General features: G+C 37.0%; 1 protein-coding gene across 1 annotated transcript in view; it reads right to left on the bottom strand.

The window, feature by feature from the left end:
- The window catches only part of Nyap2 (neuronal tyrosine-phosphorylated phosphoinositide-3-kinase adaptor 2), a 245,637-nt gene that overhangs the window by 221,386 nt on the left and 4,500 nt on the right, over positions 1 to 19,751 (bottom strand). The window contains exon 3 of the mRNA XM_015481011.2: positions 14,451 to 14,686. Within this exon, the coding sequence (XP_015336497.1) occupies positions 14,451 to 14,671 (221 nt within the window). The 5' untranslated portion in view covers positions 14,672 to 14,686. The remainder of the gene's footprint in view (positions 1 to 14,450; positions 14,687 to 19,751) is intronic.

The raw sequence follows: 19,751 nt of genomic DNA, 5'->3' as shown, positions 1-19,751 counted from the left end.
CCATGTATTCATAATATATCAAAATACACTCTACTATCAAAAAATATATAATTAAAAAACCAGAGAATTTCAAAGGGGTAATGGACATTCTCTTTTCCCCTAAAGTTCAGACAAGAATATATAAAAAAAAAATGAAATAAAATGTTGACTTTGAATATCTGGACTGATCTTAAATGCATGCATTGCATTTACTTAAGTAACCTGAGGACTGTGTTAGACACATGAGGAATACAATATCTCCAAATCTTCCTCATAGGAAATTTTATAGAAAGGACATATTTTTCCACTCGTGATAATATCTTCATGATTAATTCAGTACAAGAATGAGACTTATATGAACTAAATTGACCTCTCTAAGAGTTGAAACTAGTGGAATGTATCTACCTCACACTATTTCTTGTCTACTAGAATATTTCACATCCTCATCAGCAACTAACAAGAGCTGCTAGTTGCACATAGAGATAGTTTTATTGTATCAGGTTGATCATTATGAGCCTGATCCTTAAACCGGATTTTATCTGTGTAACTTAGGTAACCTCATGGGCATGCATTATTGCAGTTCAACATTAAGAAATAAATATGCCTACACTTGTCCAGGAGAGCATCAGGCTTCTGTCTGAGGATTTGTCCATCCCTCCCATATTGCCCAAGGCCATTTTTGTTTGTTCTCCGGTTATTGTTGTTACAATAGTCCATACATACTGTCAAGCTGGAATTGAACTTCTCATTCAACTCTGGGGGACAGAGGTCATTCTCTTTTCATGTTAACTAAATCACATTCTGTATCCAACCAAGATTGCCAGTTGTGTTAAATTAAAGATAGAGATTCTTTTGCTAAAGGCAACTTATACAAGGGATTGTGCTGATACCTTTAAGCTGACTTCTTTTTAGAATTCTAAGTCACATTGAAATGAAAAGACTTGAAAGATAGGGTCACTGCATTAATGACAAATCCACAAGAAACATTCCTTCCTAAAACCCAATACCACCCTAATCTCTCCTTCTTTCACTGTAATGCAGCTCTGCAGCTGCACAGGCTCAATGACTGCACCTCATTTCAAAATGCTCTCTTACATACACAATTTCTCCTTGGAGACTTTTAATCTTGTGAGAAGTGACAGAATATTTTCCTTTCCACTGTAGGTTCAAAAGCAGGTGCTTTTATTTTCAGGTCATATGTGAAACAGATTGACTTCCTTAGAAAAATCATGTGGTATCAATTCCAACCAGAGCCTCACAAAGCCATATTATAGTGGGTCTTTCAAAGTACTTTTTATAACGAGAGCTTCTGGAGCTATCCATTGGAACGATATTAGTCATGCTACCCATTAGTCAATGAAATTGTGCATGGTTAGAAAACACACTAAGTCTCTGTAATTAAAACATTCCTGGAAGTGTATGGTGACTTTTTCCCTGTTATCTTTTATTCCCTTCTTGTGTCTCAGTGTTTCCATATGATGGATACCTACAGTAATGCTACATTAACATACACTACAGTAATGCTCTCATCTGAGGTTTTGAACTCTGTACCGAGTACGCTTTTCTGGTTTATTTCTGTTTGTTTTGTTGTGTTTTAGGTACAAAGGGATTGAACCCAGGGATGCTCAACCACTGAGTCACATTCCCAGCCCTTTTTATTTTTTTTTATTTTGAGACAGAGTCTCGCTAAGTTGCTCATGGCCTGGCTAAGTTGCCGAGGTTGTCATTGAATTTGCTATCCTCCAGCCTCAGTTTCCCATGCCACTGTGATTACAGGCATGTGCCACCATACCTGTATTTTTAATTTTTCATTGACACTTTTGGCAAGGGTGTTTGGTTGGATTACCCTCTGCCAGTTACTTTTTGGTAAATTGATTCATAGCTTTTGTCTGTTGCTTGTCTCTCCAGTTATCTATCCTTTTTTTTTTTTTTTTCTTTTCTGATGTTGGCAGTGTTCACTCAAACAGATATCACTCTTCTACACCTGTTTAGTTCAGTCTAACTCGGTGAAAAGAAAATTTGTCATGAATTGGGAAATTCAGCATGGCATGTATTATTTGTATTGTGATTTGAGTGGCAGCCGACTGACACTTAAAGAACAATTTATCTACCTGAATTGGACTAGACATCACTAATGCACATGGCTGATTGATTGTACGGCTTTAGTGGACGTATTCTTTATTAATGAGATTCAGTATGATTTCTAAAAAGGCTTTTACTGGGCAGTCATTTTCTCTCCCCCCTCCCCCATTTCTCTTTATCCCATTTAATCTGTTGAACAGTGTACACTGTTTTGAAAATGTGTTCCCCTGCTTTGTTTTTATCTGATATACCTAGGCTTTTTAAATAACTATGGGCTCGTTAAACAGAACAAACAAATTAAAAATAAGGATTGGAATTGAAACCGATTATAAAGGAAGCTGTAAAAATGAATTAAAATCCTACCAAGTTATTAAGAAGAAAAAAAGTAAAATTACATAAAAAAGAAGAAACAATCTAATAACAATATTTGACATTTGAAAAAAACTAATCTCTGGGAATGAATGTTTTTATTGGAAATGGGGTTATGCATCATGGCATTCTCTTCTAAACAAAATACATTCTTTTTATTGATATTGGGGAAGTTGGGATCTGCTGGGGTTTGGGAACTTTGAATAGGATTCAGGATCAACAGAAAAGTCATGAACTGCACATCTCTTAGCTCTGTTTCATCATCCAGAGGCTTCTAGACAGGAGAGAGCAACTCACACTGATTATGATCTTTTCCTCAAACACCTTAAAGGAAACGTAAGGATGAATTATTTCCGATTCTGGTCTCACCCAGAACAAATATCCCCTACTGTAGGATTTCAAACCTGGAATGGGGGAGGATAAAAGGCCTGTCATCCTCCTTCTTGTGAGAGAAGCATCTTCACATGCTCTAATCCCTATAGATATTTCCCCATTATCTTTTTAAAAAATTTCTCCATTACTGTTCATTATATTTGTAAATCACAAAAAGGCCTTGCTCCCCTAAATAAGACAAAATACCAGCTGCTAGGGACGAAAAATGTTCTCTTTATAATGACCTAGAAAACAACTTGCTTGACAAGTGATTTCCCATCTTGTTTTGTCATTTATCTCCAAAAAAAGTACTATTGTAATTGTGTTTTATAAACAGGCGCTCAAACAACTTTTTAAAAATTATATGTGAAATCTGACAATGTGCATCCTAGGAAGTTAAGCATTCCTTCAGGAAAATTCCTAAAACCTCAAGCTTCTCCATCCATGTATGATTTCTTTTTTTAAGGAACTGGACATGTCTGAGTCACAGTGACTGCACCAAGGAGTTAGAAGCAGGTAGACCCTTACCTCCAGACATGGGGCAGTGCAGACCACCATGGGTCCAGCCTCCACTGCATCCTCAAATCAAGATAAAGGGCAACATGCAACAGCATTTATAGTGTGACTCTAAAAATTCTTTGCTCTCCCAAAGGGAAATCAAACTACCAAGCACCAATAAAAAAAATTGTTTGAGATTTTAGCTCCTATAGATACAATGGTTCTATCACTGGAATTCATTATTTATATCACTCTTCAGTTATAGTCTAAATGGTATAGCAATTTCAAAGAAAGGTGTATTTCCATAAAGTGAAAATTTAATAATTCATGTGCCAAGATGGAAAACTTTCAAGGTAATTCCCTTAAAATATTTAGAAATTTATTAGCAAATTTCATTGTAAATATCACATGATATTACAGCTTCACTGTTCCCTTGAAAAGCCATCATTAGTGCACTGAATGAGCTCAAAACAATCTGCACTGACAAATGTTTAAAAACCTACTATGTGCAAAAAACAGCTTTCCTACTTTTGGAAGCTGGTTTAATAATTAAGATATACAGCCACAATTTATTGCATCATTTTAGAATCTATGCATATGCCAAAAGTTTCCTTCTGTCATTTTAACTATTTTAGAAAAAAAGAACAAAACATGTTTATAATAAGGTGAAACAAAATGATAATATAAAAAGGAAATCATATTTGGGGAATGGGTACCTGTATCATTTGCAAATGCTCAAAGCCATCAATCCCTTTTCCATACTGTTTTTACTGTAGGTGGAGCAGAACCCTTGCAAACATGGTGCCACATGTCATTATTAATGTAGCCACATTGTTTGATGAAAATGAAGATAATAATGACAGAAAAGCAGTAAAAGTAAGAATAATAATGATGCTAAAATCATGGCAGTTATCAAGTCAAAATAGCTGTATGTCTACTTCCCCAGTAGTTTTTCTGAACATTTATGTTGTATCCATTGCTTCTTTTAACAACTGAACAAAGTGAACATTGTTTCTTCCAACAACAACAACAAAAACAGTAAAAATTTAAGAATCAAGAAATTTTAATGGATATCACTAAAGCTAGCAAGTAAAGAAACCAAACCCATCTTGAACTTGGACACTGGAATCTCCTCTCTCCTAAACTCTGTTGCCTTCCATCCACACCCAACATTCCAAATTTAAGTCTTACAACAGGTCTATCAAAATACCTTCCAACTGAAAAAATGTCCTGTGAGCATCAATTGGCAAACTAATTATTTATGTCTCCATCATTGCCAAAAAGCCCTAAGTCAACATGACCAATGCTAATAATAACTGAATCCATCCGTTTCACAGCAATTTTCCTTTTTGAAAATGTCAGGCATTGTGTAGGCTTATGTCTGTCTCTTATCTGGCTTCTTGAATTACAGGAGGACTGTGAGCTCTGCCCTGAATTGTAAAGCCCCCGAGTGTGTGGATCATATAGCTCTTAGAATCATGATCTCCGACTTCACTAACTGCACAAAACAGAGACCTGCAGGCAATTGTTCATTTGCTCTGGTTAATCCAGACGCTTACCCTCCATTTGCTATTCAATGGATATAAAGTTTCATCTGCCCACTATGTAAAGTCCAGAGATCTACTGTACCACACTGTATCTATAGTTAATAATACTGTAGTGTACATTTAAAAATTGCTAAGAGGGTACATTTCATATTCATTTTTCTTATTGTAATAAAAAGTCTCTCCTCAAACAGAATGTATGTATATGACTTTTAGAGTTTTATAAGAGTATTTCAAATTTCTATTAAAATTTTTGATTTTATATCTACAGATTGTCAAAAATGAACCAGAAAATTTGAACAACTATTTTCAATCATCAGATACTTAAGAAACATCTCAAAATTAATGTGTGTAAAACCTTTCCCAAAACCTACTTCTTCTGCTGTCTTTCCCCTCTCAGTTTGTGGAAATAGCTTCCTTTAATGTGACTCTCACACCCTTTGTCCAATCTGCCACCAAATTCTGCAAATTCTACCTTTTAAAATGTATCTCCATTCCCACTACATCCAGCATTTATGTCACTCAGGTCCTAGCCTGGGTTTTCCCTCAGCCCAGTTGTTTTCACGGCTCCAAACTGCTGTGCCTCCTTCTGTCCTTGCTGCTGCCTAGAGCAGCCAGAATGATCCTCCTTGGATTCATCTCATCCAGTTCCACCCTGAGTTAAAACCAAATTTCCATCAGTAAACTCCATGCCCAGACCAATGGGCGCTGTCTCTGGCCTGAGTGAACATCCACCTCATTCTATTCCACCTGCTCTGTTCTGTTCCAGCCACAGTGATGTCCTTGACTTTTCTTCAACATGCCAGCAATGCAGACCCAGTACCATGACCTCTTCTCTTGTCAGTCCTTCTTCCTGGAAGCCCATTGCCCCAGACAGCTGCTTGGCTTCTTCCCTTACATATTTCAGGTCTTCACTCAAATGTGACATCCTCTGTGAGCCTTTCCCTAAGCAAAATCATTCAAGTTGTACTCTTTTATGACCCCGATCTCTAATTTATCACATTCTAATTTTGTATTTACTTGATTTTTGTCTGTTTTCCCCTGCTTCTGCCCCCGTCACTGTCACAACATTGTGAATCTCGTGTGGGCAAGTATTTTTTATTGTTTGGTCACTGCTTTAACCTTGAACACTTTGAACAATGCCTCACATATGATAAATGCTCAATAAATACTTAATAAAACTTCAAATAAAAAAATGGAATAGCTATACAACACATATAAACATCAACCTGAAAGAAAATTAAAAGTTTCCTTGGTGATGTTTTTCATTCAATGCTGAATCACTTCATTTCTTATTCAAACATCAGAATATGCTAAGTGGTATACTTAGCTCCAAATCAAAGACAAAATGCAATTTACTAATTAAAATAATGGATTTTAAATGCTGGCCTTTTTTGCTTTTTTATAAAAGTCTTCCTTGTACATCTTATTCAAAGTGCTTTTCTTTAAAAAAAAAAATGTGATCTTTTTTTTTTTTTTTTCGTCTGCTTCCCGGCAAGCTAGTTATATTCATATTCTAGCATGGACATGAATATTCTGTTATTTGTTGCAAATATGAGCATTACTGAGAATAACTTTTAACTGGAGGCAATTCTTTCAAGCAGAGATTCATCTTTGGGGGGGTTGATTTGCCTTCTATCAACTCATGATTAAATTAATTTCAAGGCAACCCATACATTTATAATGGAGACATTTTCTTCAGGCTACCTCACAGTTGGACAGAAGGCTTGGAGCGATTTTATTAGCATGCTCAGGCTCCACTTTAGCCGTTTCAATAGTTACATTAAACCTGTTCTCCCAGAGACACCGCATTTTTAGTCACAAAAAGAAATACCCCTTGACTCCTAGCCTTGATCCACAATGGTTTTTCTTATCTGTTTTTTTAAAATATTTTTAAAAAGCCATCAAAATTAAAACATTGAGAATATCCTTCAATACCCTAACCAACAAAAGAAATAGCCCTAGAACAGAGAACATATAACCATCTCTAAATATTTAACAGTAGTTCTAAGAGAAAGATTACCTTGAAGTGTCCAAAGGGTTTCCTCTAAATCACTCAGTTGTCACAGGACTGGGTATGTGGAAGGTTCACTTTTCGCAGAGTTTTGTTCTTGTGCTGACTAGCTCATATGCAGCTGTATTCTGAAAAGCCCCTCCTCTTGCCAACATCTGTCTATTTATTTGATATGTTGAACAGGCACTGTGCTTCTTAGAACGTAAAGTAAGCGCAAGGTCCAGGCTATAATTAAAGTTCAAACAACCAGCAATACAAAGAGCTCTAGAAGAGGTATGGGAGGAGAGTGTGGAGGAGGCTTACCTGGAGAGGAGACTTAACCACCCCCCGCCCCCCATGCTGCCTCTAATCTGTCCTGGTAGGTGACTGAATGAGAAGTCAAGGATCACCACCATTACAAACATAAGCATAAGGTAAATTGTACGTTGATGAGTTCTGAAATTCAGATTAATGACCTTAGGGCAGTTAGTGACCTCTACTGAAAACACGAGGCCAGCAAGAGAGATGCCACATTTGCATGGAAGTGTCCTTAGATACACGTTCAACAAAATTATTCACTTTCATCACCAGCACTCAAAAATATATAAATTAAGCTATTAAGAATCAGTTTCACAAATATGGTTTCTGCCTCAAAAAAAGAGGAATCAGTGAGGGATGGATAAAGCAAGTTTTTGAATTTTCTCTTCTAATCATATGATTCTATGAATAAGAACCTCCCATGCATTTGGTACTATGATCAAAATTACTCCCACGCTTAAATATATTGTTTAGCATTGACAAAGACAATCCGGATGCACAATTTTAACATAAAAACAAGCAAAGCAGCTTGTGGCCCTCTGAAATGATTAATAAAAAAGTGATTTGAATTAATCACAAACACACGAGGAAGCCAAAATTAGAGAGGGTTATTAAGATACTGTCTGCTGTTTAATCTCGCCCCTTATCAACACATTAACCTTGTTTTCTCTGCCTGAGCACTAAGTCCTACAGAAAATTAGGTCAGAAACTCACATCAGATCAGATCAGTGGAATCATTGCGTGCAGCCAGACCCTGAGGAGCTGCAGCTTTGAGTTTACTTGTGGATGGTGTGGCTAAGAGCTTTTTCCTGTGCTTGGAGAAGCAGGGGACCTGGGGCCAGCTGCAGAGCACTTCCCCACCATACTCTAAGTCTGGCTGTACAGAATTCCTAACATTTGAGCACTGTGTTTCTGAACCTTTGTTCATTTAACTCTCTTCAACCACCTGTGCAATGATGCTTCAACACCTCTTTTCATATACATATAGGATGCTTCATTTTTTCTACAAATCCCCAAGGAAAACAAATCCAATGAGATTAGGTATTTGTGAACAAAGTAGCGATTTGAGCTGCACCCAATGAGCACATCATTCACTAAACTGCACTCCAATAAATGTTCCCGACTTCCACAGTCTTCTGCCACCAATCATGGTATGATTCCAGAAACCACAGAAATCTAAAGATTTATGTTACAGCTAATATTTCTCCAGGAGCTCTTAGTGTAATTATGTGTTTGGGGAAAGAAATCATTTAAAATAATAACCAGTTCACTACTTTGTCACAACCATTTGCTTTTGGGGAAGCAACGTGTTAATAAAATAAAGGCAAATATTTTTATTTTTTCTAATGACCCAAAGGATGAACATGATTCTCTATGCAAAACAGAACTCTGAAACCCTCAAATATAAATAACTTTCAAATATACCTACTAATAGGAAATCGCGTGTGTTTTTTAAAGAGAAGCTGTAAGTAATCTAATTCCATTTCTGACTGTCACTTTTAAAGAGGAAATATAACCTCAGATAGATCCCTTGAGGGCATCCACAGGGAATAGAAACGTTGCTAATCAGCCTAAGTAGTCCTTTGTGTCAAAACCACTTTGCTAAAGTCTAGAGCTGTCTTCCAGACTCGCAATGTTTAGGGAAATTTCACTAATGTAGCATTTGCATTATCAGGGGAAAAAAAAAAACATCCAGCCCCTTTCCTATAATAAAATTATTGTCAGAAATATATGTTCTGGGAAAAAATTTTAGTTTCAGGGATATTTCCTTGTTTCCAAAATACTATGACCAATAAAAAAATGGAGATGGTGCAGGGGCTGGTTCCAGAATTCAGAAAGAAAATATATTTGAAGGGAATCCTAAATGCTAATCATACTTTGGGTGTGTAGGATCATCTTTTGATTGGCCATAACCTTCAATGAATATCCTGACCCAATGGCCTGAACACAAGATTGCTCATAGTGAACGTCCAGGGGACCTAACAGGTACATGAAGGTCATCCTTACAGAATACAGCCAGACTCTGTTCTCACTGGTCAGTTCCCTTCCTATTGGCTGGTCTCTGAGCCAAGTCAATGATTCAGTACACTCTCAAGCCTGTTTCTTACTTTTCCCCTACTCACGGTGACAAATAGGATTTTGTAATCCATCTAGAGTGAACTTAGTTGGAAGCTATGGGTTTTGCATGCTTGTTTTCTTATAGTTTTTTTTTAATGAAAAATTAATTTCATTTAACAGTGCCTGCACAAAACCATTAGGATTTTAAAAGCAGAAAAGATGAACCACAGAAAGAATTTTTTTAAATTCCCCATTAATTTTTCCGCCTCTTAAGTCTTTCTTTCACACCAAATGTTATTTGGAGCTGTTAAGAAGAACACTAACAGAATCACTTTTTATTTATTTAGTATTTTTCACCGAACCAGCTTTTTCAGTAAAATCCCATGTGAGAAATGGAAGTGAAGGCATAAGAAAGTTAATAGTGACAAGGGGCTCAAGTTTGTTTAAAAATAAGGAATTGGGCTTAGAAAGTCTAAGTGACTTAGATTGTTGAGAAAGCGATGAGGATATTCTCTTTCTAAGAGCTCAGTGTTTTAAGCTTGCCAGCTTCAGCACAAAAGGCATTTCAGCACATATGTGATCCAGAAGGTCAATCATATGAAATCCTATTTCCATTTTTTAAGCAATCCTTGGAAGTCTGCACATTTCTGAAATTGCAACTGGCATATTTCACAGAGAATTATCATCAATGCCTTTTCAAGGTCAAACATCCTTCCTCTTTAGAATTTTGGCATTTATAGCCTATATATTAAATCATAGTATTTATTTTAAAAGGCATTCAGGAGAGACATTAAATAAGTTTAATTAATTATACTGTGTTCATTAATGCCATGTTGAATTTTCTTTACTTAACATAAACTGCATGGGAAAATATATGACAATATGTGTTAGATTTGGCTGAGAGTATTCTGCATCTGTTACCATTTCTGGAACCCCTGAACACCTATGTAAGGCTTTGGACTCTCTCAAAGAATTAAAAATACATTTCTTATTAGAAAAGTTAAGTCATCTGAAATGTATGTTAAGGGGACAAAAAAAAAGATTATTATTACTTTCAAATTGTCAAAATCTCAGGACACTGGTTGCCTTGTGAATAAAATAAAACTGAATTTGTACATTACTATAAATGCTGAGACTGCACCACCTGATGAGATACCCTCTCCCTAGGCAGTGCCAGAGGTCTTTAAGCCCCGCTCCTCTTACCATCCAACCATAGCTTATCTGATTTCTTTCTCTTTTCTCTGGGTAGCTGTCTCCCCCAATGATATCCAGAGACATCTACGCCCTAATGCTGTGCATGATTTTGCTTTGGGGGTGGTGAGGCAGGGGAGGACAAAGGAAATAATAAAAGCATCAACAATTTTGGAAAGGCTCTAATAGTATTCTGAGATATTTGTACTTTCAACAAAAATTTCAGAAAAGGATGTGGGGTAGGGCAAATGAGAGAGAGCAGAAAGAGTTGTAGAAAGCATCTACAACTGTACTGCATCTTTCCATTCCTGGCACATGTAACAATTACAAGGACACTAATGGACCGTCCTTTGGGCTACGACTGACCTCGCTCAGGACTGTCTCCTGTATGTCTGCCTGTTATTTCTACCATTAACATCCAATCTTACCCTGTGATTGCCTTTGAGGTGAGGGGTGAGTGTGGGTAGTTCCCAGGGAGTGAGGCTCACTGCTGTGGGCAATCACCGTGGATTGCCTTATCCACCCGGGCACAAAACAGGCTTGCAACCTTGGGTTATCTTCTCAGCACACTATTTTCCAACCAGAACTTGTCCTTAGCCTCAGGCTCCTACTTCTACTTTCATTCTGCAGCTTTAGCTGTACGAAGCTTTGGGAAGGCAGGAAAACAGCACTGTTCAGTAATTTGGCCCTTCTGCCTCTTTTTCCACTACTTATTCTCAGATGTCCTGGTTTTCCAACACATTTCTCTTCTAAAGTTTGGCTCCTGATTTAAGTTCGTGCTATGGCCTTAGAGGACCAGGTAGAGGCCTTTCTAGGGTTAGTTTTTAGCCTGTCATTCACTCGTCACTCATTCATTCATCCATAAGCTAGAACACCTTTTCTTTTACCACGGGGCGGTATGTGCTTCCCAACTACTCAAGGACATGCTCACAGTAAATCTTCTTCCCTAAGTCACCAATGTTTCCCTTTCCATGGTTTCATTTATACCAACATATAGTTTTCTTGCTTCCTACTGAAACAAAATTAAAACAAAACAAAACCATAAATCACACTGGCCATGCAACTACTATAATTGTTTTGCATTTTTTGACTTTGAAAGTCCTCAAAATAGTTCTCTATATTTTGCTTCAATTCTCTTCTTATTTTTCTTATGAACATAATTCCAGTGGGCTTTGTCCTCCCAAAACACTGTTCTTATTAACACCAAATTGGTAAAAGGCAACAGTGACTTTCCAGGCTTCCGTGTATTTGATCTATCTGCAAAATCCCTCTTCTCCAATCATTTTTTACTCCTCTTGGAGGTGTCTTTCCCTTTTGTGGTTCTTCTGCCCTCTCACTAATTGTAACTGCACTTACACTAGATACTTTTGCTGGCCCCATTAAATGAGCAATTAGATGCCCCAAGAATGAGTTCTGGGTTCTTTCATCACCTCTGTCTAAACGTAAGTACTACTTCTCTCCTCCAGGCTCCTGGGTGCTAAACCTATAGAATCAGGCTGTCACATTTATACCTCTGGCTTTGATTTCTACCAAAACCCCCAGATTCTTTCTCCAACTGTCTGTTCAGACTCTCCACTTGGGTCCTTAAAAGGCTTCACACAATTGACCTTCACAAATATGTTCCAACAAGGTGAGCAGGAGCTCCCCAATAATTGACCCTAAACTTGCTCATCATTAAGTCTTTGCCATTTCATTAGGTGAAAACATTATTGTTCAGTCTAAGCAAAATCAAAATAAAATAGAAAACAAGAGAACGAATCTTTGCTTCCTCTACCAACTCCTACATTCACCAATCAAATAATTCAGATGTTGCTTGTGTTTTGATTATTTTATACCAACTCTAATGTTAGCATCCTAGTCCAAATCACCATAAGCTCTTACCAATTAGCATATAACATGAGGGATGATTTTCTTCCTATTTTTTTTTCTTTTTTCCCCCTCTATTCTCAAACTGAGAGTAGTTCAATCAGCTTCTGTTTAGGAGGTGGGGTGATGGGGAAGTAAATGTGCTCAGATCATTTGGCTGCTTTTCAATTCAATGTGTGTCCTGAGCTGTCTTTATTTTCATGCTTTCTATTATAATTCTGGAAAGTATTGCTTATTAATCCAGTAGAGACCAACTCAAAGTTCACATAATTCGGTTTTCCAGACCTCACCTATGTAGTGACAGGGTTTCACCATGTCTCCATTTATACAAATTCTTGCTTTGTGTGTCTTGGACTTTCAACTTCCTCTGCACTGTTGGTTATGCGTCTTAGAACACCTGACAGTAAGCCATCTAAAAATTAGCCATTTCTGTTATTAGTGTCTATAGATCTTTAGATAGAAATATACTGAATATTATTAAGGAAACAGGAGATGTTAGTATGGATAAATATAGTATTATGGAGCCCATGTATGCCCTGTAAATTCTAATAGAATGATTCAGCAAATAATTTCATTTATATGTTTATAAAAAGAAGTAGTTGTTGAGTTTTAACACCAAAATTAGGAAACTCCAGATTGTAGAGCTGAAGTTACTTAGAAATCATGTTGGCCATTATTTCTGTTTAGAATTTTGAAAAACTCAAATTTGAAACCAAAGTAAAATGCTCACCTACAGGAGACCATCAGAAATAGTCTGAGTGGGGAGGGGATTCTTAAGGGCATTTAGGTGTGAGAAATGATAGAAATAAAAACCAACACAGTCCCCAACAACAAGTGAATTCATTTTAAAGATTAACATGTGCATTGTGAAAATGTTTATCAACTACATAATTGTGCAAATATTTTTAGACCTAGTAATAGAATACATTCCCATTTTAATAGTCCACAAGAATATACTCTTTCAAAATAGTCTTCCACAACACTTCTTTCTAGTGTTTTTTCTAAACTGTCTCTCATATAAAATTAATTTTCACAAAATATTGGAGTGACACAATCTTACTCTTAGCTTAGTTCCCTATAAGCATAAATAACTTATCTTAAAATAATATTTTATGTCATAATATTCACACAGACTATACAAAATATTAATACCAAATTAGAGGAAAAAAATCTAGCATGAAATACAAAAATAGCTTATTTTCAGTTACCTGGCTAACTGATGGAATTATTTCCTATGTTATATTTTTACATTTAGCAAATAGATTCACTGAAGAAGCAGGAATCCATCAAACACAACAGGTGTGTACATGTACCATGGGCAAATATATGCTTAAAACACTAGCATTCTCTTGAAAAACCAAAACTTATTCCTTCTTTTGGTGCCTGTGCCCCAGGACACTTAACCTCAATTTTCTTTGTTTGTTTGTTTGTTTGTTTCAAGGGATGAAACCCAGGGGCACTTAACCACTGAGTCACATCCCTAGCCCTTTTGTTTTTTTTATTTTGAGACAGGGCCTTTCTTAGTTGCTTGGGGCCTTGCTAAGATGCAGAGGTTGGCTTTGCCTCAGCCTCCCAAGCCTCTGGGATTTGAAAGGCTGCAATGCTAGGCTTATTAGCTTGGAGCTGTTAGGTTTTGCACCATAAATATAATTCATTTGAACTAACCTAGGATAGTTGGTACCAAACAAGAGATGGAAGAGCCGTTAAATTCATCCGAGAGCACACACTGAGGATTCCGCCTCTTCCAGAGGCCATCAAAGGCTAATTATTGTTGATATTTGGTCATATTTTGGGGAGAAGATGATCCTTATATTAAGGTAAGTGCAATGAACAAAGGCCCTTAAGGTGGGGTTTCACATCAAACTTTAGCTATTAGACGGGTTGTGTGTTCTCTTGTGCTCTTCCCCACAGGTTGTTGAGCACGATCCTTAATTTGGAGGAAGCTGAATTCTTTCCAAGCCTTTCTGAACCTCCACAAGCACCACACACATGCAAGTAACTTGTAGCTAAGGGAAGAACCCTGTCAGCAGGCTGGCCGGTGGAGCTGCCACTGTCACCTCCCCTCATCAAGTCCAGCCAACTCTGAGAGCCCTTTCTTGACCAGGTGATAACGTCACAGCCCAAGCAGCACTCACAGACTCCCTGGTGTGCAAAGCCCAGATCATGCTTATTATATTTACCGCTTTATGGCTTCTTCCTGTCTGCGGCGTTTCTCATTCTTCTCCTTCAGGTAGGCCAGGTTTGTTTCATTTCTCAAGCGATCGTTCTCTCGGGCAATGTCAGAGGCATTCTGAATCACTAGGCCGTCATATGCCTTCATCCCCATATCCTCAATGTACTGCAGAAAGGTGTCCAGAGCATCCTCCTCTGGGTGAGCGCTGGTCATCTTGGAGGGTATCATGCAGAGGGAAGGTTCCTGCAGAGTCAGAAGATGTCACAAGTTCAGCACAGGTGAGGACAAAAGCAAGCTTCAGTGTCCCTGACCTGTGTCTGCCAAGTCCCCAATGATTCCAGCAGGTCCACTTGGAGAAAACATCTCCTTGGACATTACATTCCTCTAGAGTATTTGAAGAATTATTAAGTAAGTGTCACCTGGCTACCCAATACTCCCTCATTAACAGGACCAAGGTCAAAGCTACTAGACTAAGAGATGATATGAATGTGAGAATTTCTGTGTATGAAGATAGCCATTTGGTTTACATAATTAAAGTCATATTTCATTTTTCAAAAATGTGGGGGAGTTTTGTTTGTTTGGGTACTGGGGATCAAATCCAGGGTCACTTTACCACTGAAGTACATCTCCAAACCTTTTTTATTTGTTGAGATAGAGTTTTGTTAAATTGCTGAGGCTAGCCTGAAACTTTTGATCCTCCTGCCTCAGCCTCCCCAATCACTGGGATTACAGGTGTTTGCCACCATGCTCAATAAAAAAAGGGTTCTTATACCAATAAGACATAGCAGACACAAGTTTCATTTAGTACTCACTGTTGTAAGTATTTTTCTGTGATATTTCATATAAAAATAAAGTTTTATTTGGGAAAAAAACTTTTGTGTTATATGTGTTATTCTTGAAGTTTTAAAATAAAATTTATAAATCTGAATTATTCATACAAAATATAGCAATCAAAGACATTTCTAGTATAATTTCTATAGGACATAATCCATTTGTGGCCCCCTACTATTTTCCATAATGGTCCTCAATAACTGCTTCATATTATAACTTAGTTTAACTCAAATGCTGTACATCACCAGGATCTCACTAATCCTGGCCAGTTCAGTAACTCCAGCAGTGATAAATTGTTATATCATTGCTACCTGAGATTAAAGACTTGAGCCACAGAAATGATTTTTTTTTTTTTGGAAACAGGAATTGAACCTAGGGACACTTCACCACTGAGCTACATCCCCAGTCCTTTAAATTTTTTTTTTTTAATTTTGAGACAGGGTCTTGCTAAGATGCTTAGGGCCTCACTAAATTGCTGAGGCTGGCTTCCAACTGTGATCCTCCTACCTCAGCCTCCAGAAGTGCTGGCATTACAGATTTCTGAGAGATCAAAATCATGTCAAATCAAAACAAAACAAAACAAAACAAATTTTAAAACCATCGAACTTTCAATCAGTCCATTCTACTCTCACCTATAAAATGATGGTAGTAATAACTCCTACCTCCTGCTGGTATGAAGGTTTAGAAGGTGAAGACTGAAGATTTTAGAATGGAATTCAACAACAGTGTGCAGGTCAAGTTAGATCATGCCATAATGCAGGTGTAGGGAGAAGAATGGCAGCAACAGTAATGTTAACTGGATGAGTGTGGATGTGTGAATGGAGGGAGGGGTGAACGGAAGAAAGAAGGGAGGAAATGCAAGCAAGCTATGAAAGCAGCAAGCCTTGATGAGGAGCTGTCCAAATCACTGAAGCCAGGGGTCAGAGAAACTGTGCTTTATGCAAATAAAAATAGATGCAAAGTTAAATTAATTACATCCCAGTGAGTGCTCTTTTATTTTAATAAAGCTTACTGGTCTTTGATTGCAAGTTCACTGTTATATAGAAAACAGGTATGTTTCAATTAGATTGAAAAATCAAAAGCAAAACCAATTAACAAGGGGAAAATGATAGCCATTGAAAAGTTTTAAATTAGTTTATGCCTTTTATTTTCTTCAAAAAATCATAAAAGGGGTGTTTTGAAAGTATCAGTCCAACTATTTAGTGTAAAAGTCCCAGACTGCATTTTCATCACAAATCATTTTTATTCTGGACTTTTTAACAAGTATAATCATGTTTCACAACCTGGGTTGTAGCTATGGAAGTTTTACTTCTTATTAAAATTTATTAGCATTACAGTGGCCAATCAATCCGTATTTGAAGCCCATCCTGAATTTAAGGATTTCCTCCACAATCTAAGATTTTTCTTTTTTTTTTTTTAACCTGGAGGCTGGCCTTGTTTATAGACTAATGATTTTTTGGGCTATGTTAAATTTTTATGATACTTTGTTTGGTTTTAAGCCCTAGTGGGTTGTGGGATAGAGACATTTTTTAAATGGTCTTTTAATTCCAACTATGTAATGTAATTGAATGGTATTTTAATATCAGTTCACCAGATTAGATGCTTATGTGGTAGACATACTGCAGAAGAGGAAATTACTACTATAAATGATTGTCATTTCAGGGAGAGGATAAGAAAAAAATATTTCTTAGAGAATTAAAGCATTACTATTATTGGAAATTTACTTCTACCCCACATTCAGCATGAGATATGCCTGGATTTTAAAAAAATCAGCATAACTTTATGGCAATTAATTTTACTGAAGTTAAACAAGCCAAGTCATTATTACAAGGATGCTAGAGATAATGCCTCAGGCTGGAAATGATCACTCCCACTCTACCCTCTAGCAACACTGTATATTTCCCAGTTTCATGAAGCATTATTATCCAAAGGTTTTTACTTTTTCCCTAAAGTTTTCCTCCGACCCCGATAACACCAGTTATTCTGATAGTTTATATATTCTAATTCTTAACAAGGTTGATTGTTTACTTCTGAACATTATCTTTATTAGTGGTCTTTCAACTTGCTTGGACTTTAAATTATTTTTTTCTGAGATAAATATTAAGTTTTGAAATGGTGATGAAAACTTTTGAAATAAAAATAAACTCTAACATCTAGTAAAACTTCACAGTATGAAGATAGATGGTCCTGCGACTTGATTCTAGAGAAGTATTCCATTCCATTATTATTCATTTATTCAGGGAGGTGTTGAGCACCTGTTGAGAACCAGGCACTAAAGAAGGCAGAACTCTGTCCTAGATGTCCACACTGCAATAGAGAAACACCATCAATGTCTGCACAGATGTGTGATTAGGACACAGATCCAGGTGAACTTCACTATTTGGTCATGCATGCTTTATTGTCTCCATTTTTGAGGAGATAAGCAAGGAATACTTCAATAATCACAGGTAGTCTTCAAACATGAACTAGAACCCTCTCAGTGTTCACGAATCAATCACACGTTCCTGTTTACTTCTCCCTATGCAAAATGCACTTTGTGATGTGGGGTTCTCTAGGTCCAGGAAGGCAGAGATGAGAAGTCTGGAAGGCAAAATAGGATTTTCCCAACCAAGGAGTTTCTAGATCTATGACTTGTGTAAGTTAACTGACATCTTTAAGCTCCAGTTTCCACGTTAAAAAGAAATTTTTAAAAAATGGTATTGGAAGTCACTCATGTTTTTAAGATTCAGTTACAAAATGCAAATGTACTCAATAAACATGATCATAACTATTAGTAACACAATTATTAGATGCTTTTCCCAATTCTTAAGTGTACACGAGATTATATTTAGTGGTAGCATAACTCCTCAAAGTAAAAATGATTTTACTTCGAAACATAGGTGAGTAGATTATTTTGTACAATTTACTTCTTTAACCACATATGTGCAAATGGAGGCCCAGATACATCTTAATCAATTTCCCCACTCGGCAAACACTTGTGGTCAGACTACTAATCCATTGTCCCCCTTTGTCTACCCCTAGAAAACTAGGGCACTGGGACCTATGGACAATAATACTCTTTCCATCTCCCAAAACCTTGGACTCCACCTTTCCAGCAAAAGGGTATTTTTCAGGCAAATGATCTCTGAGTGAATAGATTCAAGGCCTCCCTAAAGAAAAGCAAACCTCATGTTAATTGTTGACTTCATTTAAACTACAATTTGATGCAATAAGAATCCACAGTCAAAGCAGGATCATAAATCTGTTCATCCCAGAAATGGCTGAGATGGGCGTGGAGTAAAATACGTTCTACACCAGGAAGTCCTGGCTGCAGTGTGGCTGTGGGATATTAAACCAAGTCCACTTAGGCTCCATGTAGAGGAGCAATTCACAAAGGCTTATCTAGCACCCATTGTCTAATTTGGCATCATAGGAGACCCTACTTGATGAGAAGCAAAAGAGGCATCTCTTCCAGGTAGAATATTTGGATATAGCTTAACAGGAAAAAAAAAATCTGCTCCCCTAGACCTCTAATTTCTGCATGGAGTAGTAAAAACTAAGAGGGTGAGATTAAAGGGGAACATTTGTTTTTTGGTGGGAATCTCTTTTAAATGAAACAGGATGTGTCTGCATCCATTTCTGTTCAAACTGAATTTGATTCTAGCCCCACCTCCCTACACTCATGGAGCATTGGTTAAAAACGTATCTGTGGTCTTTATGCTTTAGAATGCACCATAGTGATATCCCAAGAGTACAGTGCTGCTTCTGTTTCTTTGTGGCCAACATTTATAATTCATGTCAGGGACTCTTTTGAGAAAGGACCTAAAATGACTGGGTCAGAATCCCCACAAAATCCTCAGATAACTTCACATCGTCCTTTTATGCCTTTCCTCCACTGTTGTGTTCTGCATTCAAGAGACAATCCTGTTGTTTAACCTTTAGATTAAAACATGGCCATTCTTATAAAAGCTACAGCTATTGGCTTAAATTCAACTGGAGAACTAACTGTTTAGCTTTATTTTATTTTATATGTTCACTTTGTTACTTATATTCTGTTGACCACACCCTTCACAAAGAATACCTTGTTCCACTTCCCAAGATAATAAATTTCACTCAACTCAGCAAAGATGCATTTTAACTGGTGGTATTCTTACCATATCCTAAACAGTAAGCATTTAACTTTGTATTGAGTTAATAACCTTATTATTTTCTTTTTTTGCAAAGCCATAAATACTTCTTTCCTGTTATTAACCTAAAGCTGAAAGCAACATTACAACTATTCCCACAAAAAATAAAACTACCCATTTCATACACATGTGGAACATAAACTAAGTGTGTCTGAATGGAATCCATGGAAACATTAAAAAAATGAAATTCACTTCCTATCTTCTTTCTATAGCTACTGCTTCCATCCAGGGAATACAAAAACCTAAGGTACTCTATGATCCTTAGTGTTGAAAAGCAAAAACCTAAGGTACTCTATGATCCCTGTCTCTTA

The sequence above is a fragment of the Marmota marmota genome, unplaced genomic scaffold (genome assembly GCF_001458135.2).
Source record: "Marmota marmota marmota unplaced genomic scaffold, marMar, whole genome shotgun sequence".
Lineage (NCBI taxonomy): Eukaryota > Metazoa > Chordata > Mammalia > Rodentia > Sciuridae > Marmota > Marmota marmota.
This window is presented reverse-complemented; position numbering and strand designations above follow the sequence as displayed.